We start from the raw sequence: 26,548 nt of genomic DNA on the forward strand, positions 1-26,548 counted from the left end.
AAGTACTGAATGACAAAAAAAAAGAGACCTCTAAAAATAGTCAAATCTAGTGAAGTTCTTCAAAGATAAGTTTAGGTTTCTGGCTCACCTGCTGCTCTGAGCCGATATCAGAATGTCCTGTAGTTTTAGTGGGTTTAAGAAATGTTAAACTTATATTCCCTAAGGAGAAATGCAATGATCAAAAAAATATTTAAAACAAAATAGACCGAGCTGTGGACGTGTTCAAATTTATTAAGTTGGTGGATACAAAAAGCCCATGAGGATTGGTCATTATCTAGCTGCCTTATTACATTTGCTACAATAAAAAACTGAGGAGTCTAGTTACTAAGCAGTGTTAGGAGACAGAGTGGAAAGTGATAAGAAAGTGATAAGGTTCCAGCCAATCAGCTCCCAACTGTCATCTCACAGGCTGTGTTTGAAAAATGACAGTTGGGAGCTGATTGGCTGGCACCTTATCACTTTCTTATCACTTTTCACTCTGTCTCCTAACCATGCTTAGTAAATAGACCCCTGAAGGAACTATCTGCCGCATATACACAAAATATCAGATTATTTAGCTCTAATCCTAGATCGGCCCATTGGGATGCCAGGAAAATCCCCAGTTGGCCCTTTTAATCCCTGGCCGCCACAGAGTGTGCAGTGCGGTTGACCCTTTACCCCATCCGCCATGGCGCACTCTCACCTGCCTGCTGACGGACCACAGAAGCTGATCATTGATGCAAAGCCAGAAGCATTTTCAGCAGCATGTATTAAGGCAAGTCCCAAAGAGGATCAGCCAAGTGCTGGTGCTATACCAGGCTGTAGCTAGTGGTTTTGCTGCACAGAGTGCAGGGCTCTGCTGGCGCCACCATTGTTGCTCCATGGCCCTTACTTCTGGCTAGCAGGGTGTCTGGAACGGCACCCTGCAGCCAGGATTGCTGCTGCAGCAGCCACTGAAACGTCCTTTAGGTGCACTCTGCAGCCTTTACAGCCGATAGGAGCACCCTCTGGACGCTCTGGCCAGTGCTGTACTTACCAGTGATGCTGGCCCCGCCCGCTCTGTGTGAAATAATGACATCATGTGCGCGACAGGCTAACACAGGGCGCATTGAAGCCCTGTTATGGCGCTGATGCTATACATCATGCCTCCTGGTGGCCCTGACATGGCATATACGTGAGATGTTGGAGCAGTAGCTGAACTGGTAAGGTACACATAGTACCATCTTCACTGAGCTAGGTGACTTGATAAATGCCAATCACACTTCACCATCATTGCTGGCTATGGCAGGGAGAGGCTGAATGTGCCACTAGAGAAATCTCTGTCATTTAATACATTTTAGTGAAGAAGTGATAACCCCTTTTTGCTAAAAATGCAGAAAGAGGGGATTGTCACTGCACCCCTTAGTTCTGTGCACGCAGGTATTATTACACCCGACTTGCATTGGACATCTTGTTCTCCAGTGGTTTTATGTCTTATAGACTAATTATGGGTGTCACAATTTTCAGAGTATGTCACCTTCTGGTTCCTGTCCATGTTTCCTAACAGTTCTTGTACAGATAGACTGACAGCAGCTTCTGCCACTTAAGATAAAGATCCTCGATCTATTAGGGGATGTGTTAAGAAAATCGGGACCTCAATTAACAATTATGCATAATTCCTTTACCACTCGCTAAAGGGGTTATGTCATCCTTTCAATATGTGATAAACAGCGGTAATCTAAGATTAGATAGATAACTAGCAATTTAGTTATGTCACTTCCAGTTGTTTTATTTCTGCAAATAAAAAGCACATTTTGAGCGAGGAAGATGCTAGACACGTCCGAGTCACCCGGGACCTGGCACGCCGAGGGGGTTGATTTTGCATGACTGAAGCCACAGTGTAACAGGACACACCTGAATACAAGATAATATACTGTACATGTGCACCTATTACATTGCTATAGGGTAGTGGTTCCCAAACTTATTTGAATCACGGCGACCTAGAGAATCAGCATTATTTTCACGGCACCCCTACGGCAAATGTTTGTTATTGAGAAATTCAGAAAAAAAATGTAGTGAAGTAGATTGTGCTGACCTGTCATCCTTAGGTTCAGTTATGTGGTGGGTGATAGGTTTGCACTTCTGTTTGTCCATATATTTATATTACAATGATCATAAATAATTTGATTTGATGCTGGACCACCAACCTGAGTCACCCCTGCAAGTGTCCCAAGGCACCCCAGGGTGCCGCGGCACACAGTTTGGGAACCACTGCTATAGGAGATGGCCAGGAGCAAATTTGCACCTTTTTTTTTTGCGTTGCTTCCAACTCCTAAATTAGGCTCAATGTGTCTCTTTTCCTCATTTTGTTCCACTTATTGCCTCCTGTTCAAATAACAATATCTGTGTAATTGATCTCTGTTACTATAACCAGGATGCTGAGCAGGTTAATGTAATACTACAAACATATTAATGATATTGCATGGACTTGCCAAACAGCCCAACAGAAGTCGGAGAGCCCGTGGCCTTCTCACCAGAAAGATCAAGTTATATTATTTCTCGGTTTACTTAGAAAGTTTCATACCTTTTAGTTGTAAAAGTGCCGACAACTTTAGTGCAGCTGGAGTTGTCACCTCCGCAAACTCCGCATTTGTCAAACTGAAGCTTGGATCCTATAATCCCATCACACCCTGTGCGGACACATTTTCCCTTGACACAGACAGAATTACTGTACGGTCTACATTCAGTGCCATCGGTCACCTGCAGAGCCAAGCAAAAATAGAATATGTCCATACTGAGATATTATCACAGCAGATTCCATGTTAGTGGAGCCATCTAAATGCACTTTAAACTACTTTATTTTTTCTATAAAACAATTAATAGTTTTCAAGACCATTCAAGGCTCGCAGGCAGTGGCTTACAATGTGTATAACACAGCGACTCTCTGCGGCAATTTTTCTTTTTTTTTAAATAAATGTCCATTATATGCAAAAGATGACAGTACAGGTACAGTCACAAGAAAGTTTTGCCACTCACGACCGTGTCAAGTGGCATTATAAGCTATCTACTAGAATGTGACCAGCATAAAGAACCAGTACAGCAACTCAAATATTTTTATTTGTTTTATTAAAGTGTCCCCTAAACTTTCTCCCGTGTCCCTTACTCCCTACTCTGTGCAGGGCTTCACTCAGAATCCCTGCTGGAGAAACATAATTTTCTCCACTCACAGCCATCCCCATGGATCAGGATCTAAAGGCGTGTCAGAGAGAGAGACACAGATCAGGATGCTATCATGGACGGGGAGCAGCTGAGAAGTTATATAGATACATTTAATTTAATTTAGGGTTCACTCATCTGTTAAGAAGACTCTAATACCAGAAGCCCATTGTATCTCATATCAATTTAATAATAAAATGATCGCCACCTTCCCTATAAAGCAAAGTTTTGCTCTATTCCAATGGACATTATATACTGTATATCTGCACATCTATATGAGAAATCATGTGTTACTTACAGGGGCAGACGCAAGATTTCTAGAGGAGGGTTTTCATATGTTTTATAGTGTGGCCAATCCATGGAGGGGACATAATGAGCACTTAACAAGCTGTAGTCTGTTGCGCTAATAGTGTGCTGAGGGCCTGATTCTGAGCCGGAGGCTCTGAAAGAGCGCTCGCTCTGAATCAGGGCGTTTTTTTTTTTTTTTGACCACCCACAGCTATAGCGAGCGGCCAGGTTAATGGTTGCGATGGTCAAGACCATCTCGACCATCGGACTTGCGACGAGACCCTTGTGGTAGGGTCTCGTGGCCGCAAGCCCCAGAGAGCTTCTGGCTCTAATAGAGCCGGAAGCTCTACCACTGACATCACTTGTGATGTCAGTGGGGCCGCCCACAAACGGCAGGCGTTCGCTTGGGAACGCCTCCGTTTGTGAAGCCACCCCCCGGCCACGCCTGCCAAACGGGGCGAGCTGTCACTCACCATCGACAGCTCGCCCCCTTTGGTGCGAGATCCGGAGTGAAGGAGCACCCGTCGCTAGCCGGGTCTCGCGCATGAGCACGACGGAGCCGGCTCCATCGTGTGAATGCCCAGTGGGCAAACATTGACCCGGTTGCGAGCGCTCAGCGCTTGCGACCGGGTCTGAATCAAGACCTCAGTTCCTCATACTGAATGTTTTGGCAACAGCTCTTGTAAAAATCATATACAATATAGCTATTGTGGTCATGATTTTAACTGCTGGCCTGGTCTGGATAACTGGAAACCCCTCTTGCATTTCCCTATGGCATACATATGTATATACTGTAAATATGTATTTCATATTTCATTACCTTTTGTGAAAAGACAACATAGTATCCTGTTCCTTTTGCTTGGCATATGAGCTTACAGACATCTCCGGGCTGGATCCCTGCATACTTAGGAAACCACTCCACAAAGGTCTTTGCGCCTTTGGCGTCGGTCTGATAACCGTTCCGTGCCTCGCACTGCTGCTGTCGAAATGATTTGGCTTCAAAAAATAAGAAAAGCCATTGTTGTGTTTTTTTATATTTTCAATTTTGTTACATATTATGCTTCAAACAAGTTAATCATTGTTACTTATAAGTGCTTAAAGCTATTAATGACTGGAACAGGTGAAAAGTAATTGGCTAGTCATAGTATCGAACCAATCATTTGTATCGAGCCCAAATTGCCAACCCCTATTAAATTTCCTCTGGCCTGACAACGGTCATTTACTAACACAAGGAAGGGTGAGAAATACTTTAAAATAATTCTGCTCTATTTACTAAAGTGCGGGTTTATAGAAGTGGAGATGTTGCATATAGCAACCAATTAGATTCCAGCTATTATCTTCTATAAGGTGCTAGATAAATAAGCAGAAAATGAAGAAAACATGCAATTTATTCTATTGTATCATCAGGTTTTTTTTTTGTTCGTCCTTAGTTACAGTTTTGCTTTTTCTGTCCTTTAAATCACTCTGATACATGATTCTCATATCTTCCGGTATCTGAATTTGGTTCTGCTTGCAAATCAGACTGTAGAAGCTAATGAGACTTACCAACATTCTCTATTAACATTGACACATTCACAGCAGGCTCCCCCTCACAGCACTGTTAATATTAGATATCTTCACCTAACTGTTCACATCTCCAGATAAAGTGAAATTTAATTTACATTAAGAAAACAGAGCACACGCTCCGCTCCGCTCCCTCTCCGGATCTGTGATATCTCACTTACACCCAGACAGAAAGTTATTACACTTATGCTTTGACACTTCTGTGATCTGTCAGATAATTTGATAGTCATTCAAGCAGGGGTCATGTGACCAAGTGGTTATACTGTACTAGTATTATACAACATACCCAACTCACTGATCTGTCCTAACGGCCAGGGACCTCCCGTTTACTGCTGAGCGCCTGTCATTGGTGATTAATGGACCTGATGGGAAGCCTGGCGCTAGCCCGGCCACAAACCCCCAGTGATGTGGCCATGCCTCCAGTCTCCATTCTCCAAATTACAATGCTGTATTGTATAATATTGGGTTGGGTACAGGATGTCTGTGCTCGGGATCGCTGTGATCAGAACCCAGACGCCAGCATCCCGGCAGGGTTAGGATACCAACACTTGTCATCAGTATACTAACCCTCCCCCTCTCCCTACCCCTACCTCCCTGCTTCCTAAACCTTACCTCCCCACTATTGCATAAACTAGCCTCCTCCCTAGTGCATAAACCTAGCCTCCTCCCTAGTGCATAAACCTAGCCTCCTCCCTAGTGCATAAACCTAGCCTCCCCCCTAGTGCATAAACCTATCCTCCCCCTAGTGCATAATCCTTACCTCCCCACTAGTGCATAAACCTAACCTCCCACCACGCACCATAAACCTAGCCTCCCCCCTAGAGCATAAACCTAACCTCCCCCCTAGTGCATAAATCTTATCTCCCCGCTAGTGTATAAACCTTACCTCCCACCTAGTGCATAAACCTTACCTCCCCACTAGTGCATAAACCTAACCTCCCCCCTAGTGCATAAATCTAACCTCCCCACTATTGCATAAACCTAACCTCCCCCCTAGTGCATAAACCTAACCTACCCCCTAGTGCATAAACCTTACCTCCCCACTATTGCATAAACCTTACCTCCTCACTATTGCATAAACCTAGCCTCCTCCCTAGTGCATAAACCTAGCCTCCCCCCTAGTGCATAAACCTTACCTCCCCACTATTGCATAAACCTATCCTCCTCCCTAGTGCATAAACCTAGCCTCCTCCCTAGTGCATAAACCTAGCCTCCTCCCTAGTGCATAAACCTAGCCTCCCCCTTAGTGAATAAACCTTACCTCCCCACTATTGCATAAACCTAGCCTCCTCCCTAGTGCATAAACCTAGCCTCCCCCCTAGTGCATAAACCTAACCTCCTCCCTAGTGCATAAACCTTACCTCCCCACTAGTGCATAAACCTAACCTCCCACCCCGCACCATAAACCTAGCCTCCCCCCTAGAGCATAAACCTAACCTCCCCCCTAGTGCATAAACCTTACCTCCCTACTAGTGCATAAATCTTACCTCCCACCCCGCACCATAAACCTAACCTCCCCCCTTAGTGCCTGACCCTAACCCTCTCCCTACTGTCTAACCCTAACCCGTAAGTCTAATCCTCCCCCTAACCCCATCACTTACCATCGGGATGCCATTGCCGGGATTCCGGCGCTGGCATTCTAAACACTGGCATCCCATCTGTCAAGATTATAACTACATCCCATAATATTATATAGATAATGCTAATCTTCCCCTTCTGTGTCATGCCTGTCTGTCTGCCCCTCCCCTTAGAATGTAAGCTCTCTTCCCTCATGTGCTTCTCTTTACATTTTCTTCTACTCTTTACTCCCCATAAGGGCACCTAACACGTGACTGCCAACTCCCGGCTGCTTATTGTGAGTGATTAAATCGCTATTGCAGCAATGTATATAATTGTGTCCTTGTCCTGCACTGTAATGTACTGTAAGTTACTTGTGTCTTGTTCACTTATTAGTTCTATGTACTATGTAAGGCGCTGCAGAACACTTGTGGCGCCATATAAATAAAGGGTAATAATAATATATGCTAAACTGACTGATAATAAGTAACATCTATGCATATTATTTCTGACACAAGAGCTTATGATCAGTAGAGATGTGCACAGACCCCCGTGTTTTGGTTTGTTCACATGCATGCTGGCGTTAATTATGTTGGCATGCATGGCGGAAGACGCAAAGGCCCGCAATCTCGGTAAGAGCTGTCCTTTGTGAGTGAGGGACTTCCGGGTCTACAATCCAGAGTCCCTCTGGCGTTTTCAGGACGCACCACACGGGGTGTGCTGGGAGCGATCCAATCCCAGAGGGGGGGGCATAGCAAATGGAAGCCCATAGGCATCTATTGGGCAGGGCCATGACTAGGGTAGTGCTACCAGTGCCATGGCACAGGGCACCGCAGGGCAGGGGGCGCAGTTAGGGCCTGTCAATTTTCCTGTTTATTATCATTCTCACTTGTAGCTTCCTCTTCTTTTATCCCCAGCATCTCCTGGCCTTCCCTATCTCTTCCCTGGCCCTTCGCCATGAGGCCAAGGGCTTTTTTTGGGTGAGTTATCTCCCTATTTAAAAAATAGGGGGGGCGCCAATGCTCCTTCTGGCACAGGGCACCAAAAACTCTAGTTATGACTCTGTTATTGGGCAACGACACCTGAAGATGGCATTGCCCACCACATCCAAGCCCTGGAATATATCACATTTCGGGGCTTGATGCCTATGAGAAATGCGGTCAGACCCCCGAAAACAGTGTTTTCCGGGTTTGACCACATTTCTTGCTTTGCTGCATCCTGCCACTGGTTTGGAATTATGTAACTTGGGCCTGTTTTTGTTCCTATAGTATTACTAACATCAATAACATTCTTTCCCAGTAATTTCCAGTCAATTGTGACTAATTTTGGCACCTGAAATCACGAGGGAGGGACTTACATGCAATCAAAAACACGTGAGATCCGGTTTTTAGATCCGAGATCCAACTTGCGGGAAGACCCGAGCCAGGATTCGGTTCTACTCGAAACCCCAAAAGTGATCTGAGTCGGGACTTGGTTCGACTCGGAAGCCCAAAGTTCAGGTGTGTTCGGTTTTCAGCAAAACCGAATCGTTCATCTCTTATATCGGGATGTCAAGATGTCAATCACTTCAGTGTTCATCAGGAACAGTTGTATAATATTATAAAGGAATAATGCAATCCCTACTGTCATTTTTTATAGATATTAGAAGTCACATAAGATTTTGGTGATCCATACAAGTACTTGTCCTGCAGCTTTGTACTTTTGCATGTTAATTAAAATTTTCAATCGTATTTTCAGGAGACATGCTAGTCGATATATACTGTAAAGATTAAATTGTACAGTTTAATATTAATAATTTGCATACACTTTTATCAATCTTCTTGTTTATTTATTCTACGCTACCTCGTTAGATGCTAGTTGATTATGCTCCCAGGATGTTACTGGCTTATTTTTGCTCACATCTCATAAGCACAAAAAAGCAATGTTTTCTGTACTGTACTGTAACAGTGTTTTACAGGACCTTACGCTTAATTGTATCGCCCCCACGGTCTATGAAACAGAGCAGGAATGCAAAATCTGGAATCAACAGATGACGTGCGGAATGACATGGTGAAGCGACCTGTACACACAGAATGTATCACTAGGTTCTTGCACTTCAATGTGATTTGCATGAACTGCGCTCATTTCCAATTGGACACTGAGCATGGTATACAGCAGGGGTCTTCAACCTTGGCCCTCCAGCTGCTGTGGAACTACACATCCCAGCATGCACTGCCACCTTTTTGATATAACAGCATGCTAAAACTATGGCAGTGCATGCTGGGATGTGTAGTTCCACAGCAGCTGGAGGGCCAAGGTTGAAGACCCCTGGCATACAGTATTAGCAAAAAGATGCAGGATCGGCCCAAATGTGGGCAGCTTAAATTGTAGTCATTTTATTCCTTACAAATTGCAAAGAAAATTTCTTACCATTAGAGGGACAGGAGTTAACGTTACACGATCGGTTTATGGCGCGTTTCCCTGTGCAGTATCTACCGCTGTTTCTTGGGGCAGGGTCATTACAGTGACGATAGGCAAACTGAACTCCTCCTCCACATGTACGCGAACATTGTCCCCAGGGACCCCATGAACCCCAATTACCATGACTGGAAACCTGTAATATAAAGAAAATATAATCAGAGTAAGAATATATAGAAACACATTTGGAACAATGTAACCAGGTAACTACAGAGATATTATAGAATCACAAACTCAGTGATAAGGGGTCAGGAGGACAGAAGAGCAAAGTTGTGGCAGAAATTTTCACAAAATAATATTAATAGTGCATCATGGCAGAAAGATCTCTGACATCTCAAATGAAAATGTTGTTTTCAACCATTATGTAAACTATTTCAGTTGCTGTTTCAGACAATCCCTTAATGGAAAACATAGATTTCTCCATCTGATGAAGTTGTAGGTTCCTTAACGAAACGTGTTAAGATTCAATGTTATGCTATTGGGCTTCTTATGATTGTTGTTCTATATGGCACTGAATGTTTGATTTTAGGCATTTCCCTGAATCCTTCTAAGATGGGCACACTATTCTTGCCTTTGCTGAACTTCTAACCTACCATTGCTATCAGATTAAGAATTGTCTTTCATTCACCTATTGCAAATTCCCTACTTCAAACAATGCTTTAAGTGAGAGAATCTCTGGAGATACATGACTATCTGCAAGTATTCTTATCTAGTTTCCTCATTTTGGATTGAACCTCAGTAATATTATACGGATTCGGCTCAATATCAGCTTGTTGTGAGGATTGTTTTTGATTGGTCTTAAGCAACTTTGATTTTGGCTAATGATTATCTAGAATTTGTAATTTTTTTCCCTGAGGTTATAGTTGGAATTTGTAATACACATACCGAATAGTATTTCTTCTTGGTCTTATCAACACACTTGCCATGCAGACAGATTCTTCCCTTTCCACATGGTGTTCCCTCCACAGCTGGTAGTTTCTTTGTCAAACAAACCATCTGACCCTGGCGAACAACTGCACACCATAGCCTTGAGCAGACATCCATCCCAGGACACACAGTATACGTAGGCCCAAAGGCAAGCTTGCACTGGCGGATGGCATCATAACTCTGTCCTGGAAGCTCCTCAGGTCCCAAAACCTGATTTCTGGGTTGGTCTAGTAAACAGTTTCCTGCAATATAGATTATTTAAAAAATAAGGCAGGGAAATACAGTAAGCAGTATCTCACATTAACTATTAGCTACCCTTTCACAGGCCCCAAAGTAATTTTTTTTGGGGGGGAACCAGCAATGTTGGTCCATCTGTTTTGAAAGACCCTCATGATGTTAGTCTTCACGGGGTCTTCTGCTCTGCATGCGTGAGGCTGGTAGGGGGAGAGTGAGGCCCCAGCGATTCACGGCACCTGTGTAGGCCCATAATCAGGAACAGAAAAGCAGGACGGGTCTTGGGAATGGATAGACAGGCATCAATAACCATTTGGGAGTGGATGGGCTCATGAGGCCCCATAACCTTAACAACCCCCGGAATGGTTATAACTCTGCTACTGAGTATACAGTACTTATATTAGGGCTTATATGTTCTGTTCTTAGCACAATTCTCTCTATTGCTTGTTGTTAAAAAACTATGCCAAGTTATTTATCATGCTAAAGCAGGGATGGGGGACCCCAAGCCCGGGGGCCATATAAGGCCCCCGGAATCATTTGGTATGGCCCTCTGAGCTTTTTTCTGCTAGCCTCATCTGGCTATCAGGGTGCCTAGAATGGCACCCTGCAGCCAGAATCTATGCAGCAGTGCCGCCTGGAGCACTCTTAGGACGCTTCAGATGGTCACACCGCTGCCCTTACAGCTCCCCGGAGCATCCTCAGGATGCTCTGGGCATTGCTGTAATCACCAGTGATTATGGCCCCGCCCCATGTGATGTCACCCAGAGGGGGCAAGGGCCTGCGCCGGGCCACGAAAAATGTTATATATATCAAAATGGTCCACGGCAGAAAAAAGGTTCCCCACCCCTGTGCTACAGGATAACGAGTGAATCACATTTTGCAAAGTAGCACACACCAGTACAAGCGCTGTATGATTTGTCATGGAATAATTGGTTCTATCCACCTATAACAATATAATTCACTGATGACTGTCATTAATGGTGTATTTAAAATATGGCTATAATAATTATTTAATGTACCATGTGATGTACTGTAAGCAAAGAGGAGTCATGTGAAAGACCGTTTAGACACTAATGCTCACAAAACAAATTTATGAGGCATCTTTTACCAAATTGCCTAGACCTTACTGCATGTGTAGACTTTTATGGGGAGATGTACTAAGCTTTGGAGATAGATAAAGTACCAACCAATCAGCTCCTAACTGTCACTTTACAGGCTGTGTTTGAAAAATGACAGTTGACAGCGTGGGTGCACACACCTAAACGGGTTTCCATGATTCTGGCACTTATGCCAGCCCGTGTGTGGATGGTCGGAATGGGGGAGGGAAGTGTGTGATTAGGCAATTATGTGCACATACAGACCAGGACACACATGCATATATGCCCGAGAAAGCCTTATTATTATTTGCAGATGGTTATGGGCAGGTGCAAATCACGGATAATGAGGGCAACAGCTACAAGCACTAATAAACCGCTTTTAGTTGATGCTGATTGGTGCTTTCTTTTCTAGGGTAAATATTATGCTTTTTTGTATAGAAAAATATCTGACATTTTATTGGTGCCTAATTGCCAATGCGGTTTCTGGGGGAAATGTATCAAACCTTCTCATTTTGTAAAATGTACTTGTTAAATACTAGCTAGAAGCTGATTGGTTGCAATGTGCAACGTCTCCACTCTGCTGCGCCACTCTTTAGAAGGTTTGGTACATTTCCCCAAATGTGACATGTGTCTGATGTAAACAGGGTGCATAAACATCTGACACCGTTCTGCATGTATTCCTGTTTTTGCACGCGATACAGTAGTTGCAGCTATTAATATGCACATGCGATACAGTAGTTGCAGCTACGTATTAAGATGCACATGCGATATAGTAGTTGCAGCTATTAATATGTACATGTGATACAGTAGTTGCAGCTACGTAATAATATGCACATGCGATACAGTAGTTGCAGCTATTAATATGCACATGCGATACAGTAGTTTCAGCTTTGCCTATGCACGTGATTGTTCATTTTTCTTTTACAGTAATATTTTCGCAGCATTATTTTTCAGAGATAGAACCTAATAATGCAATGTAAGAGCTAAAGTAGTGCAATATAAAACCCCAGCACAGATACAGTTCCTCCTATAAAATAAGGGTCTGTGAAAAAAAAGAAAACCTTCTTAGCAATTTAATGAAAAGGAAATAGCTTTGTTTTTGGACCGTGCTGCACTTAAAAAACTATAATCGATTCCAAAGGGAAGTTTAAGCAATAGATGGATTTTTATTGAGAACAAGAAATCAGTGTAAGATCTCAGCGCCAGCAGATTGTAATCAATAGACAGACTTTAGTATACTCTTATTCAACGCGTGGTATTAAAGTCATGCTAAGGGAATCAGCCTTAGCGCTAATGCTTTCCATATCCTTGGCTACAGCAAAGCCTTTTTATGTGGGACTTTCACGGCTGTCAGCAGTTTTGAGCTAAGAAAAAAAAGGTATAAACACAAACGCCCCCGTGGAATTCAGCAAAGCTCTGTTGACTCTCAAAGAATGCTGTTTGGCCCCAGTCCACTGGGATTGAAACACTTGTGCCCTTGTGCCCGCCGCTGGCATTGTAAACCAGACCCTACTTTCCAAACAAGTAGTTGGTATTATGGAAAGAAACAGTAAGATGTGAAGCAGAACATTAAAACAGGCTGCTGGTGGAATATAAAAACAGAATTGCTGTATTTTCCAAAACAGAATCTCTGTGACCTCATCTACCCTCTGTGTTTAAGAATTCAGACTCACTTCCAAAGGCTTTTATCAATTGGTATGTACAGTATGTTCGCTGTTATACTGGCAAACATATCACTGAACTAAAGGGGGAACTATTACCCAAATAATTAGCAACGATAACATTTCCCAACCCCTGGCTAAAATAACTGTAGTGTTTGAGGGGTCTATTTACTAAGCAGTGTTAGGAGACAGAGTGGAAAGTGATAAGAAAGTGATAAGGTGGCAACCCCAGTTGAGAGCTGATTGGCTGGCACCTTATCACTTTCTTATCACTTTTCACTCTGGCCCTGATTCAGAGCAGGACGCTCTGACAGAGCGCTCGCTCTGAATCAGGGCCGGCTATTTTTTTTTTGGAACGGCCTCCTGGCCGCTCGCATAGCTGTGGGTGACCACCCACAGCTATAGCGAGCGGCCAGGAAGATAGTCGCGATGGTCAAGACCATTGCGACCATCGGGCTTGCGAGGAGACCCTTGTGGTAGGGTCTCATTGCCGCAAGCCCCAGAGAGATTTCGGCTCTAACAGAGCCGAAATCTCTCCCACTGACATCACTCGTGATGTCAGTGGGGCCGCCCCCAAACGGAGGCGTTCACATGGGAACGCCTCCGTTTGCGCAGCCACTCCCCCAACCCGCCCACCAAAGGGGGCGTGCTGTCACTCAACATCGACAGCACGCCCCCTTTGGTACGAGACCCGGAGCGACGGATTGCCCGTCGCTATCCGGGTCTCGCGCATGCGCACGACGGAGCCGGCTCCGTCCTGTGCATGCGCATTGGCCCACCATCAACCTGGTTGCGAGCGCACAGCGCTTGCAACCGGGTCAGTATCAGGCCCTCTGTCTCCTAACACTGCTTAGTAAATAGACCCCTAACTCTTAAAAATATAGTCTATGTTCACACATTTAAAAAAATGGTAGATTTTGGCTTTTTTTTAAATTATTGTTTAGACAAATGTACATTTTTGTTTTACTTTAGGCAGCTCATTTACCAGCATCAACATCACAAACCACTGCAAAGGAAGGACGGTTTGTATAATTGCCCGCACATTATAGAAGTAGTTTGATGATCAGTAGCAATCTGTTTAGGGCTAAATGTAAAGCTTTTAATTCGATAAGAGAGGAATAAGAAAAAAATTACAATGGTCTGACTGTGTTAAACAAAAATGAAACAAGTTAATAAGTTTACTATAGTATGTGTCCTCGTATAAACTTACAACCAAAACTGAGCTGGAACTAAGCAATGCTTGACATCGGACTTCAATCGTTAGCTGCCTGGGTCCTTGTTTAATGTTATTCAGACTGATAAAGAAATATGCTTTGTATTTCTATATCAGAATAATTAACTGTGCCAGGGAGCTAATAGGACACGATAAAAGAAAGACTTGTCTCATAAAATAACATTGAAGTAAATTGACTTTGTTCTCACTATGAATAAAGGGACTGGTTTATCAGACTTGACTTGAGACGTTTGGAGCTAAACTACAAAGAATGCTCATTACATTATATATTTTACATACTGTAGGATCAGAGCCGGATTAAGACCTCAGGAGGCCCTAAGTAACATGTTCCATATTTCCCAACAATCCTAATATTGTCAGGACAGACCCGATTTGAAAGCTCTGTCCCACTGTCAGGATTGGAACTGCATTGTACTCATCTGTCTGCCAGTTGTGCAGTATGTCTTATACACGTCTGCTCTACTATGCAGGCTTTCTAATGGATGATCCAGTTATGCTTACGTTAGTAAATTGCATTCATGTATATCCCCAGACAGAACTGGGAAAAAGCCACCCTACAAACTCAACCACTCTAATAGCCAGCCTAACCCTCTGTACTGTGGTGGGCCTGATTTATGTTAGTACGTAAACCATACTTACATTCTCACCCGGACTTGCGGGAGGCTCCTTTATCTCATATGCTGCTCCCGGTTGCCTGGAGGAGCATTCAAGTCTCCCAGAGGCCGCGGAGTCCCCCTGCCGTGTCCGCCCGACGCAGCCCACTTTCCAAGTAAAGTGGGCGATCCCTGCAGCTGATGACATGACTTGTTCTGAAAAGCGTCACCATAGCCACGCCCCAATCTCGGAATTGTAAAGTAATGGGCGGGGACCATGATGGTGTGATTGTGCTGCCACACCCCCGCTTTTGTCGTGCCACGCCCCTCCTGCACACCCTCTGCTATCACAACCTGGCTGCCTACTACCACAGGTAAGACGGCCATCATGAGTTGCCTTTGGCTTTCTCTGATGGCCGATGCTGTAACCATTGCGAACATCAATCCGATGCTGCGTTTTTTCGGACACAGCACTCGGGTCTGCGATTCTGTCAGGAGGGCATCTATTTCCTTCAAGCGCCTCCTGCAGCATTAGAAAATTTACACACACCAGCTTTGTCCAAAGACCCAGCTGCTGTGTGTTCTGCATCCACATCAAAATCAGGACCTGTGTGCTGTGATGTCTCTGACTGGCATTAACCCTACCACTCCATGATGTCATAGGCTCGCTAGCACATACAGCGCATTCCCCTCTGCTAGGCAATTAAATAAGTAATGGGGGTTTACAGTCTTCCTATAAAAGAGGTGAATTCTTACTGTGTTCATTTGGACCATATCTGTACATGTGTTTATTTGAAAGGTTCCTTTAAACATTCTGCACAATTTCTGCAGACAGTAGTATCTATAATTATCCATCAGTACATCTATAACAGTTTAAGGGTTCTATTTACTAAGCTTTGCTAGGAGATAAAGTGAACGGTGAAAACAGAGCCGTAACTAGACTTTTTGGTGCCCTGTGCCAGAAAGAGCATTGGCGCTCCCCTAATTTTTCAAAGGGACATAATGCACCCAAAAAAAAAGGGGAATGGCCTCATGGGGAAGGACCAGGGAAGAGATAGGGGAGGCCAGGAGATGCTGGGGATGAAGTAAGAGGAAGCTACAAGTGAGAATAATAATAAGCAGAAAATTGACTGGCCCAAACAGCGCCCCCTGACCTGTGGTGCCCTGTGCGATGGCACCGGCCGCACTACCCTAGCTATGGCCCTGGGTGATAAGGTACCAGCCAAATCAGCTCATAACTGCCATGTCACAGGCTGTGTTTGAAAAATGACAGTTAGGAGCTGATTGGCTGGTACCTTATCACTATTCACTTTATCTCCTAACACAGCTTAGTAAATAGACCCCTAAGTGTATAGAATTGGGAAGAGTTTAGAGCAATGCAGCTGCCCTGGTGCTCACCGGCTGCAACCAGCTTTTCTACAAGGAACATTTTTCTGTTATGAAACGACACCGCTGGATTTTCTTATTTAAATATTCATTATTCTGTGCTTGTGCCATCCGTGCCTTGTGCTGGACTCCCATGGAAATCAGCAAATGCAGCAGCTGTCTGCCTACTGTACTTCCTTCCATTTTTGCCCTTAATAAAATCACGCGCTGATTATTTTCCTGCCACCAGCACTTAATAATCTCTTTATTAATCTGCACATTTCTGCTGGACATGTAGACTAAGCACTCCAGCAAAGCAGCACTTTCCAGTATTACTCCAGGGTTTACGATTCTCAAATCGGAAAAACAAAACTTTCTAAGAAACTTTACCCTTTGACTGAGCAGTTGGTTGTTTGCATTTCATGACTTCTCTGTCATCTCTACTCCAACATGTACGAGCGTATGTCATCTGGGTAACATTTCCTATTTGTTTAAAGAGGTTGGGTTATTTAGGTGCGACCAATGCAGTGGACACTCATAAGTGATGTATCTCACTGCTCCTACTAAGTAAAGAGCTCAGGAGGTAGACCAAACGGCACTGTTAGCGTATTTGCCGGATTTATGTTAAGTGCATCTCCAGGGAAAAATGGTGGCAGTGGTGGGAGGAACCATAGGAGGTAGACCAAACGGCACTGTTAGCATATTTGCCGGATTTATTTTAGGTGCATCTCCAGGGAAAAATGGTGGCAGCAGTGGGAGGACACCATACTTCTTCCTTCATTCTATGAATGTTCATTTACAAAATAGACAAATAAAAAGCCACCAACAAAGTCGTATGAAATAACGGTAGAGTGGAGAGATATATTAAGGCATCAATGGCGGGAGGGAGTTTTTTGCCTTGGGGGCTGTGTATACAAATGTGATGGATTATTTCATTCTAGTCCATTGCGAGCATCCAAGAGACTTCAGTCAATGACTAAGACTGACTGGTAGGATTTCTCAAAAAAGCAGAGGGGAAATTGGAGAGCTATTTATTTTATGGTTATGAAGTATGTGAATACCATAATCTATACAAAAAATTCCATAGGACTCTGCGAGTCAGTTGCATTGACTCACCCTTCTGGCAGAGAATGAAGACTCCGCAAGCCTGACAAAAACTGAACCATAGCGTCTTAAAATGACTGTAGGAACATATAAAATAGCATACTGAATAACAGTATAGTACTGCATATTATGCAGCTCAGCTATAAGCAAATTTTATAACCCAATGGTTTTCAACTATTTCATGGTTTGCCACCTGTTGGTTTGTAGTTACAGCTGTATTTAGAGTATTTGCTTTGCTGCATATACTTACCATAAAACCTAGAACCCCACCACCCATGAGCATCACGGCTGTATCAATCGACAGAACAGCAAAACATCACAGACGGCAAAGCAGCCTCACATACAGTATGCTCATTTCACTGCTGCCCTTCTGACCAGATCTGCCTGAGGCTTTGTGACCCTAACTATTTATGGATATACTCTACTGTACGCAGAAGCAAAATTATACAAGCATGGATGAATCATTATTCTAGAAGTTTGGAAAACAAAAGTTAGAATTACTATATCCATTTGTAAAGAGAGATATGGAATAAGGAAACGATATAAGAAGGCAGGAGGGATGGAGCGCACAGTTGTAAAAACACAGCTGTGATGATGAAATGCATTTATGCAGGGAAAGTAGTAACATCCAAATCTGACATACGGACAAGAAGAGCAGAACAAGACAAGACTTGAAGTTGGTCCAAAATAAAAATGGAATTAAAATGGAATTGTTTCATGTATACAGAGCGTAATGATTATGATGTCATATATATCTATACTTTTCTAACACAGTTTATTTTGCACAACATCCAAAATTGGTACATAGATATATTATTCCAAACATATCGATAATGGGAAATATATATATTTTTTTATGTGATAAATGATACATATTTCCTATAGGTTGTATCCAGAAAGCAGTGCAATTGCAGTACGAAGTAATGATCACTAGGGGGTATTGTTGTGTACTAGAGTGTCCAGGTATTAGCACAAACACTTCGATAATGCATCTTACAGCAGGCAACCGGCTTGGAGATGACTCATGCAATTCCCAATAATGGTCCATTTGCAATTGGTGTGATCACAAGCAGGTATGGGATTAATGTGGAAAAAAGGGGGGGTGGGCTGCACATAATTATTTCAACATGGGATTAATGTGGTCAGAAGGTGACCACGATAAGGGCTAATTCTGAGTCGGACTCAAGAGGCTGTGATGCAGCAGAAGTTTCCATAGGGCGGAGGATCTGTGCAGCTTCACTGGGGAAGCCGCTCAGCCCCCTGTTTATCATTCCATAGCTGCAACCGGCATCATTAGAATCGGTTCTTGCAGTAGCCCCAAACTGGGTGCAATAGATCTGTCTGAAACAGGCTTCACTTCTCCATATGCATGACAAAGAATAGCACGGAAGTGAAGCTTCAGGTCCACGACAATCCCACAAGACAGAACAGTTCCGTGCGATCACATTGTCACTGCTCAGTTCCTTCCCAAAATGCTCATTTCACGGAAAGAAAGATCCAGCCAACTCCGAATCAGACGAAGATACTCAAGAATGCCTAAATTCACTTCTGCTCATGCGTTCTATGCTAAAGCTCCTTTTTTGTGTCCATGAAAAGAGATCCGTCTGACTGTCTGTGTGTAGGGTCATCTCACAATAACAGTCTCCAATGTTGCCGGTAGTCAATTTGGAAAGCAAAACTGTCTATACCAGGTCCTTTGCCATATCGGTATCTAGGAGATAAGAATTCTTGCCATTGTCTTCTAAATAGTTCAGCTTTAAAGGATGTTGATTCTAACTGTTCTAGAGCAACATATGCTGCAATCTCAAAGGCGTATGTTCAGCCCACAAAATGGTCATAGTTGATTGCGAACCAAAGAAGGCAAAATGCATACAGACATCTAATAAAACTGTGAAATTTCAAAATCTTTTTATAAAAATCTTATTGCCCAAATTTAAAAAGAAAAAAAAAAATGATCTGAATTTTAAATATGACAATCACTGTGTGTCCTCATACATCGTGGCCGCAGTCTCGACAAACAGCCCCTTCTCTGTGCGTCAGGTTCCTTGCCACTCGGCAGCGCCGGGTGTCTTTTCACTTAAAAAATGTACATCTTATTCTCACAAATTAAATAATTGGAAGCGACAAAACTACTTTTCCTGACTGCACTGATCGATATATAATGTGATACTTGTATATCTGTGTGTGAATGAGTCTAAATCTGTATACAAAGTCCTACGATGCAGCGGCAGCAGCTTTCTTCCACGCCAAGTTACGTTGCGCTTCATCTGCAACATTGTATATGTATAAAACTAAGGGGTCTATGTACTAAGCAGCGTTAGGAGACAGAGTGAAAAGTGATAAGTCTGTGATAAGGTGCCAGCCAATCAGCTCCCAACTGTCATTTTTCAAACACAGCCTGTGAGATGACAGTTGGGAGCTGATTGGCTGGCACCTTATCACATACTTATCACTTTTCACTCTGTCTCATAACACTGCTTAGTAAATAGACCCCTTTATCTTATGGAGTGACAGTCACAGCACAGCGTCTCTAGGGCAGTTTCAGTGGTGTTTTAATGCAAATTTAAAGAAAAGGTCACTACGTTACACCGTGCGGCGTATTGAGGCTTGGTTATGATGACACATCTGTAAGTTTAATAAATAAAGAGTGTAAGTCAAAATATGGGTCTAATATCGCTGAGACAGAAACTGCTCCTTGTAAACTAAACTACAAAGTATTAACCACTTTGATACAGTTTCTAAAATTCTGGTTTCCATTGCTTCTTGATTAGGAAGTAACTAACGGCCCCACAATTGAAGGAGCTAAATTTTTGTGTTACGTAGACAATTTGCCAGGCAAAGTTGGCCAACAGATTGATCTACTGTAAAAATACTGTGGTCTGCCATGTTTATTTGGAATAATTGAACTCAATCTCCCACAAACCTCATGGATCTATGATTATAATGCTATACACTTATTTCAATTATGATTGAGAACATAAATCTCGATGTTTTGTTGACATGAATTCATTGTATTGTTGTTGTTACATAATGGCTTGACAATCTTAGAGGGCAATTCAATTAGCGGTGATGACTGACGTTTCTCCGGCAGCTTGCGACCACCGACATCGCAGATATTTCCTCGCAACTCATAGACGTGTATATTTCTTAATATAAATTGCTGTGGCTGAATAAGCTTGGTAATTACTTTTTTTGCTTGGTTTGTTTCTTTATACTGCTATTAATGATTGACAATTCTGCTGATTTTCCAGTGTTATGTCACTACAGCCACCTGACACATAATATAGAGGGCATAGAGGCTTTCGAATGACCCCCTGAGTTCTGTTTTCATTGTGACATCCCCTCCTTCTCTCCCCTCTATCATGACATGAGATACTGGCTGTCTGAGAGCCTTTTCTGTCAGTCATATTTGTTTTCCTTCCAGAGAGATTTTTAAAAGGAGATAATGATTGAAGGAGGATAGCTAAAATAAATCTCTAACAGATTAATGATTAAAATGTACTAAACTTGCTATTTAAATAATAAAAAGAATATTTAAAAAAAAAAAGTTTTATGTGGGATTGCTGCTTTAAAGAATAATAATAAAAAAAATATTTCTAAGTCTGTTTCATTCTTTCACTAATGTATATTAAAACAATGACTACAGTAAAAATGATAATGGCTTTCACACTGTTTTTCTTCACCAAGAAGAGGAAAATTCATACATATTCTGCATGGAAACCATTCAGTCATAACTGCATAACTAACTACAGCTATTTTTCTTTTAATTGACAGGATAATGTTCATTGTAATTTCTTTTTCAAATGAGGCTTTTCATATTTTCAAACAAACATCTAAGATAGTTATACGACATAAAATGTATTCAGTTCATAAATCACGCTTCTACTTTCTTTTGATTATTAAATGAAGAAAATTAGTTCAACCATCTCTTGGTATAAGCTAAGACTTGGAAAATGCACATCAAAACTCTACCTTAAAATAGCACTAAGGGCTGCATTCAATTAGAGGCGAAATCGTCCGTTTCCGCCGTTGTTTGCGAAACGGCCGTCCAATCGGCCGATATATTGGCAGCAAACAGCCGATTTGCAGACGACTTCGCCTTGGGCAGGCGAAAAAATTTAGCAAAATCACTATTTTTGGGTAAAAATGTCGGGATTTGTTACAGAACCCTTTGGACAAATAAAGGGATTTAGCACATTTTTCTCCTTTTTTAAAAAGGAGAAAAGTTTTCTCCATGTTTACATGAAAAATCGGCAATAAATTATCACCGATGCGATAATATCGCTGAAAAATTAGCGATATTATCGCGGGTGCGATAATGTTGTCGTTAATTGAATACGGCCCTAAAAGACTGAAAATAATCATTAAACTTTCCCACTGTCATAGGCAAACACAGGGAGTGGGATGAGGTTCCAGTTGCCCAGAACCCCCGACACCGCCAGCAGTTGAAATCACGACCACAGTAGCAATAGTACTGTACGATTTTACTACAGCTACGGCTATGGCATGCAGGAACGGTAGAAAGGAGCTGTTGTGTTTTCACACCCTTTTCACATAAATGTATTAAAGGGCTTTTGGAGCAGTTTTCGTAAAAACAGCCAATACTGCATAGCCTGTAATGGCCTGTAATGAAGTCGGTATATATGACCGGTGGACCTGAGCCAGGAGGATGAAGTCCCAATGCCAGAAGGCCGGCAGATGAAGATCCCAACTGAGGTGAGTAACTACCCTAACCCTCCATTCTCCCCCCTAACCCTAACCCTCCCTTATGGGTGCCTAATTTTAACATCCCCCTTGTGCCTAAACCTAACCCCTCCTCCCCGCACCCTAAAACTAACCCTCCCGGGGGGTGCCTGGCCCGAGCCTCCCCCCGGGGGTGCCTGACCCTAAACCCCCCTTCACACACACAAACAAAAGTAGGCGCTGGACTATATCCACCTCAGTGGACCAGGGGATAGATGAGAAGTGTACTGAGGAACAGGGGATTAATGAATATAAAGCAGCCATCATAAAAGTGGAGGAATCTGGACCCTCCCATCAATTGCCAAAAAAAATCGAAAATACAGACTGACAGGCGCTAAAAATATTAATATTTAATGATGTAAGAAGACCACAATAATATGATTAAAATAAACACACAAAAAAGGAACTTAAATTAAAATAAAATATAAATAAGAGATTCTAAAACATTGTAAATAAATAATATAGAGAAATTAGATAAATGATGCTGAGACAGTAATGTAAATCAATATAAAATTGAAATGAGCAATTCTCAATCTAAATACATAAAATCTGTGCTAGGCAGAAAAGATGGACCTGCAAGATGTTTAGTGGAATAAGTAGCAATAAAGACAATTTACAATGGTTTGTATATGTACAATCACAAATAACATTAAAAGTGATGACGTTGATACGTAGCTGATCCGTGTATACATAAATATATACCAATAACTCCCACACATCTGAGACTATAGGAGAGTGTTACTTAGTACACCATGGTAAAGGTATTCCAGCCTGTATGGTGCAATATGGATTTTAAAGGGGGACTGTCGATGTCCAGTATTATTCTAAATGGAATTACAGTATATAATATAGATTAAGCCCTTAGAACTGGGCTTTTTGATTGTTCATCTTGGAGCGTATGGCTGTTTCTAGCGTTTAGAGCCATTCCTGATACGTGTAGACCGCACAGCCGCAGATAACTCTGTTTAATGTATCAGAGAATTAATTTTAATTCTCCGCCTTATGGATATCGGCGGCTTCCTCAGTAGACAGAATTCCATATCCATAAGGCGGAGAAACGCGTAGAGAGAAGGACAGGACGTGAGACCGCAAGCCGGGCAAGTGAGTCACTGACCACTGTATACGGAGGATGAACAACAACGCTGCACGCTGCTCAATGACGGGTGATTGCACCGTCGCTGATTTTTCTCCTCCTTGGATTGCTGCGAGGCTACTGCATGTGAGAGCTAAGTGAGGATCACGGCGGAATACATGGTCACAACCAGATCATGAGTGACAAACCCTCTAAAGCATGCATGCTTATATGTGCACATTTAAAAAAAAAAAATTAAATTAATTCTCCGGTACATTAAACAGAGTTATCTGCGGCTGTGCGGTCTACACGTATCAGGAATGGCTCTAAACGCTAGAAACGGCCATACGCTCCAAGATGAACAATCAACAAGCCCAGTTCTAAGGGCTTAATCTATATTATATACTGTAATTCTATTTAAAATAATACTGGACATTGACAGTCCCCCTTTAAAATCCATATTGCACCATACAGGCTGGAATGCCTTTACCATGGTGTACTAAGTAACACTCTCCTATAGTCTCAGATGTGTGAGAGTTATTGGTATATATTTATGTATACACGGATCACCTAAGAGCTACTTATCAATGTCATCACTTTTAATGTTATTTGTGATTGTACATATACAAACCATTGTAAATTGTCTTTATTGCTACTTATTCCACTAAACATCTTGCAGGTCCATCTTTTCTGCCTAGCACAGATTTTATGTATTTAGATTGAGAATTGCTCATTTCAATTTTATATTGATTTACATTACTGTCTCAGCATCATTTATCTAATTTATCCATATTATTTATTTACAATGTTTTAGGTTCTCTTATTTATATTTAATTTTTATTTTAATTTAAGTTCCTTTTTTGTGTGTTTATTTTAATCATATTATTGTGGTCTTCTTACATCATTATTAAATATTAAAATTTTTAGCGCCTGTCAGTCTGTATTTTCGATTTTTTAAACCCCCCCTTCCCCTAGCCTAACCCTAACCCTCCCGGGGGGGTGCCTAACCCTAAGTCCCAATGGGAGACCCTAAACCTAACCTTTTCCCCATGTGGCTATCCGCTCCCGACGCCGGGTTACCTACGATCGGTATGCCAGGCGTCGGGATTTCGGGGCTAATGAGAGGCGTTGTTATTTAGACGCCTATCGTTAGGCCCATGCCGGGATTTCACTGTCGGGAAGCCGGCGGTTGGCATTTCAACCACTGGCTTCCTGACTACATCCCCTGTAATACCACTGACACGCTCTCACTGAGAAGTTCCTACATGGGAATGCCCCAGTACAGCCCAGTTATTCCCCTTTAGTTGCAAATGCAGATGCACCTGAAATGTGCGTGATTCTGCTTCACTTAGATATGTGTCCTTATACATCTTTGCTGCAGACGCGTCAGAAAACCCCTCTCGGCACGGCAGGTCCTGTGACACTCTGCTAGCGACGGGAGTCTTTTTCATGTCTTTTTTTGTTTTACCAAAAATGCGGCTAAGTTGCAATGCGATGCGACTAGGATGCACCAACAGATTGTGCTGATTCATATGATATGTGACACTTGTATATACAGTCAGGTGCATAAATATTGGGACAGTGACAGAATTTTCATATTTTGGCCTCTATTCACCACCACAATGGCTTTGAAGTGAAACAAACAAGATGTGCTTTAACTGCAGACTTTCAGATTTAATTTGAGGGCAATTACATCCAAATCAGGTGAACGGTGTAGGAATTACAACGATTTCTATATGTGCCTCCCACTTTTTAAGGGGCCAAAAGTAAGTAATGGGACAAACTAAACAATCCTAAATCTAACTTTCACTTTTTAATACTTTGTTGCAAATCCTTTGCAGGCAATTACAGCCTGAAGTCTGAAACGCATAGACATCACCAGACGCTGGGTTTCATCCCTAGTGATGCTCTGCCAGGCCTCTACTGCAAATGTCTTCAGTTCCTGCTTGTTCTTGGGGCATTTTCCCTTCAGTTTTGTCTTCATCAAGTGAAATGCATGCTCAATCAGATTCAGGTCAGGGGATTGACTTGGCCATTGCATAACATTCCACTTTTTAGCCTTAAAAAACTCTTTGGTTGCTTTTGCAGTATGCTTCGGGTCATTGTCCATCTGCACTGTGAAGTACTGTCCAATGAGTTCTGAAGCATTTGACTGAATATGAGCATATAATATTGCCCGAAACACTTCAGAATTCATTCTGCTGCTTTTGTCAGCAGTCACATCATCAATAAATACAAGGGAACCAGTTCCATTGGCAGCCATACATGCCCACGCCATGACACTACCACCACCATGCTTCACTGATGAGGTGGTATGTTCTGGATCATGAGCAGTTCCTTTCCTTCTCCATACTCTTCTCTTCCCATCACTCTGGTACAAGTTGATCTTTGTCTCATCTGTCCATAGGATGTTGTTCCAGAACTGTAATGGCTTTTTTAGATGTTGTTTGGCAAACTCTAATCTGGTCTTCCTGTTTTTGAGGCTCACCAATGGTTAACATCTTGTGGTGAACCCTCTATATTCACTCTTGTGAAGTCTTCTCTTGATTGTTGACTTTGACACATATACACCTACCTCCTGGACCTGGAGAGTGTTCTTGTTTTGGCCAACTGTTGTGAAGGGGTCTTTCTTCACCAGGGAAATAATTCTTTTGTCATCCACCACAGTTGTTTTCCGTGGTCTTCTGGGTCTTTTGGTGTTGCTGAGCTCTCCGGTGCAATCTTTCTTTTTAAGAATGTTCCAAACAGTTAATTTGGCCACACCTAATGTTTTTGCTATCTCCCTGATAGGTTTGTTTTGATTTTTCAGCCTAATGATGGCTTGCTTCACTAATAATGACAGCTCTTTGGATCTCATATTGAGAGTTGACAGCAACTGATTCCAAATGCAAATGTCACACCTAGAATCAACTCCAGACCTTTTACCTGCTTAATTGATAATGAAATAACTAGGGAATAGCCCACACCTGTCCATGAAATAGCTTTTAAGTTGATAGTCCCATTACTTTTGGCCCCTTAAAAAGTGGGAGGCACATATAGAAATCGTTGTAATTCCTACACCGTTCACCTGATTTGGATGTAATTACCCTCAAATTAAATCTGAAAGTCTGCCGTTAAAGCACATCTTATTTGTTTCATTTCAAAGCCATTGTGGTGGTGAATAGAGGCCAAAATATGAAAATTCTGTCAATGTCCCAATATTTATGCACCTGACTGTATGTGTGCGACTAAGTCTCTGCATCTGTATACGAAGTGCTACAATGTAACGGCTGCAGCTTTTTTCATTCCAAGTTATGTTGTGCTTCATATACAGACTCAGGTGCACACAGATATACAGGTGTCACCTATCACATTAATCAGTGCAGTCTCCCATATACAGACTCAGGTGCAGACAGCTTACAGGTGTCATGTATCACATTAATCAGTGCAGTCTCCCATATACAGACTCAGGTGCACACAGATATACAGGTGTCACATAT

At 42.4% G+C, this 26,548-nt stretch overlaps 1 protein-coding gene across 2 annotated transcripts in view; it reads right to left on the bottom strand.

The window, feature by feature from the left end:
• Positions 1 to 26,548, bottom strand: part of ADAMTS5 (ADAM metallopeptidase with thrombospondin type 1 motif 5) — a 99,896-nt gene that overhangs the window by 13,914 nt on the left and 59,434 nt on the right. The window contains exons 4-8 of one of the 2 annotated variants that reach the window (XM_088481640.1): positions 9,925 to 10,208; positions 8,992 to 9,175; positions 4,283 to 4,458; positions 2,543 to 2,718; positions 117 to 159 (exon numbers count right to left, since the gene is read on the bottom strand). In XM_088481640.1, coding sequence (XP_088337766.1) covers positions 135 to 159; positions 2,543 to 2,718; positions 4,283 to 4,458; positions 8,992 to 9,175; positions 9,925 to 10,208 — 845 coding nt within the window. In that variant the 3' untranslated portion in view covers positions 117 to 134. Of the gene's footprint in view, positions 1 to 116; positions 160 to 2,542; positions 2,719 to 4,282; positions 4,459 to 8,991; positions 9,176 to 9,924; positions 10,209 to 26,548 lie in introns of those variants that run through there. The other variant, XM_088481639.1, reaches the window with a different exon arrangement.

The sequence above is a fragment of the Taudactylus pleione genome, unplaced genomic scaffold, assembly GCF_031769625.1.
Source record: "Taudactylus pleione unplaced genomic scaffold, aTauple2 ptg000276l, whole genome shotgun sequence".
Classification (NCBI taxonomy): domain Eukaryota; kingdom Metazoa; phylum Chordata; class Amphibia; order Anura; family Myobatrachidae; genus Taudactylus; species Taudactylus pleione.